This window comes from Lathyrus oleraceus, chromosome 6 (genome assembly GCF_024323335.1).
Source record: "Lathyrus oleraceus cultivar Zhongwan6 chromosome 6, CAAS_Psat_ZW6_1.0, whole genome shotgun sequence".
In the NCBI taxonomy this organism is placed as follows: domain Eukaryota; kingdom Viridiplantae; phylum Streptophyta; class Magnoliopsida; order Fabales; family Fabaceae; genus Lathyrus; species Lathyrus oleraceus.
Window position 1 is genome coordinate 156,440,374 of NC_066584.1, and position 2,671 is coordinate 156,443,044.

Genomic DNA, 2,671 nt, shown 5'->3' on the forward strand with positions numbered 1-2,671 from the left:
AGAACCTTGTTCTAAGCCTCTGAATCCTTCTGATGACTTCACCAGGTTGGTAATCTCCCTCTAGCCAAGACATCAAAGACCTTTTTAGTTGGTCCAACGAACGGATGTTCCAAAATTTCATCTCCATTGGGGGTTTCAAAGGCGAGAAAATAACATGCCCATCCCTTTTTAAGATTACTTGTTCAGGATCCGGGCGCCTTGATGATGTTCGCTGCCATGAAGACGGTCTTGGGGATGCCATGAACTCAACTTGATAGAGAAAGTGATAGGAAACAGTGGTGAAGAAAATGCAAGGAAATAACACTTTATTTATAGGAAAAGATCTGGGTTGTACACCAATCTACTTAACCCTAATTAGTGTCGCACTTGATAAATTAACCTTAACATGATTAACCCTAATTTTCCCAAAAATTTATAAATAATATTAATTACTTATAAATTTAATTAATATATATATAAATTAATATATATATATATATATATATATATATATATATATATATATATATATATATATATATTAATCTTGTAAATAATTTTATTTATATATATGTATTAATATAAATTTATATAATTTATAATAAATCTAAATTAATAAATTAAAAAAAATTAAAAAAAAATATTAACAAAAAAAAAAAAATAGAGTGTAGGCGCCACTCCTAGTGGCGACTTGCCCTACCCTTTAAGGGTAGGCGCCAACTAGGGTGGCGCCTATGTACAAAATTAGGGCAAAAATTGCCCAATTTTGTAATTTTTTTGAAAAAATATTTATTTTTGAATTTTTTTTAAAAAACCTGGATATTAAAAAAAAAAAACTCAATAATTTTAATGAATTATTTGAAATCTATCTGGCTGCACAATGTGTACACTTGGCAAGACGAAAACTAATGCAATTAAATTTCATTAACAACTTTTCTAGTAATGCATGGAACGTGCCTAGTCTCTACTCTTCATCCATTGGCAAAATAACATTTCTTTATTCACTTTTATGAACTCAAATCAATCAAAATTCAATACACAAATCGCAAGATACATTTTTCACCAATATTAAAAGTATCGTTGACATTCACAAACTTGTAAGACATGTAAACACACAATCTAACGTTTTGAGAAAGTGGAATGTATTCACATGCAATGCCTCTAATTTCTCTCTCTTTCTCTCTCTCATATGAATCATCATCATACACCATTGACTTTAATTAATGTCATCCAAAAAAATCATCATTAACAACTTGCTATTCTTTTCATCATCAAGAAGATGAACAACACAACCGATTCATCTGGATTCTTTGGCTCAAATGACATAAGTGGTTTTGGCTATGGCATAGGAATTTCCATTGGGATTCTCTTACTCATCACAACAATCACACTCACTTCTTACTTTTGTACAAGATCACAAGTTCCAAATGCTCCTAGAAGAAGAAACAGCAACAATAACACCTCTGAATTCCTAGAGCCACAACATTCAATAGTTGACTTGGGATTAGATGAAGAAACAATCATGAGTTATCCAAAGATGTTGTATTCTGAAGTGAAGCTTAGAAAAAATGATTCAACATCAACATGTTGTTCTATTTGTTTGGGTGATTACAAAGGAAGTGACATGCTTAAGGTTTTGCCAGATTGTGAACATTTGTTTCATCTCAAGTGTATAGAACCTTGGTTAAGGTTGCATCCTACTTGTCCTCTTTGTAGAACTTCACCAATTCCAACCCCTCTTTCAACACCTTTGGCTGAGGTTGTTCCATTAGCTACAAGGAGAGATTCATCCTAGGTAGTTTCATTTTTTGTATGTTTTTCTTTTTCTTTTTCAAGTTGCATCATTTGTGGAATTGTCCCAAAAATTCTGTTTTAGTACTTTATTTATTTATTGATTCCATATTGTAAATTCTTCGGTTTAGCCTTTGTGCCAAACAGAATTTGTTGAAAATTAACCAATATTGGTTCTTTATACATGTCTCTAATTTTATAGTTAAATGTTTAAGATCTTTGTAACTAGAAAAAAACAAATACAAAGACTAATCTTTTAAATCGATGAGAGCTATAATAGGCACTAAATTATCAGAATTTATCAGGTCTGGATGCTCAAGATTAAATTCAAATTCAAAACTCCTATTATGCGAGAAGGGATACCTTATCACAATTGTAGTTGCAATATTGCTGATGTAGTAACCTCCGCAGCCGCATCGAACAACAATTATAATGTGAATTAAAATCGCGTTGTTGATGAGGTAACCTCCGCAACCGCATTGAACAACAATTATAATGTGAATTAAAATCACGCGACCCCTTAGAAATCATATCAGACAATTTTGCTCATGTTTCTTCAAATATTTTTATCAAAATTTAAAATTTCGGAACCCAAAATCTAAATTTACTTTATATTGAAAAAATTTAGTAACATCAAATGTTTTTTAATGATATATTTCAAACATCTTTCGATTAAAATTAAAATTTACGTTGCAATGGCCACAATGGAAATCGCACCATCCGCAATGTCCGCAACCACAACACCAACAACCACATCTGCGATTGCAACCGTAATTTAAAATCATGCTGCTGATTAAATTCTTTTCCTTCATATATTAGTAGTGAAATTCATGATACTAATCTGAATGCATATTCAATGCATGTGTCTTTATAGTGACAGAGGGACCGGGACATTAAGGGC

At 31.5% G+C, this 2,671-nt stretch overlaps 1 protein-coding gene across 1 annotated transcript; it reads left to right on the forward strand.

Moving 5' to 3' along the window:
* Positions 1-1,075: 1,075 nt before the first annotated feature.
* LOC127092916 (RING-H2 finger protein ATL70) lies at positions 1,076-1,951 on the forward strand. Its single transcript, XM_051031807.1, has one exon. It carries the CDS (start codon positions 1,259-1,261, stop codon positions 1,772-1,774), a length of 516 nt encoding a protein of 171 aa, XP_050887764.1. The 5' UTR covers positions 1,076-1,258; the 3' UTR covers positions 1,775-1,951.
* Positions 1,952-2,671: the final 720 nt, after the last annotated feature.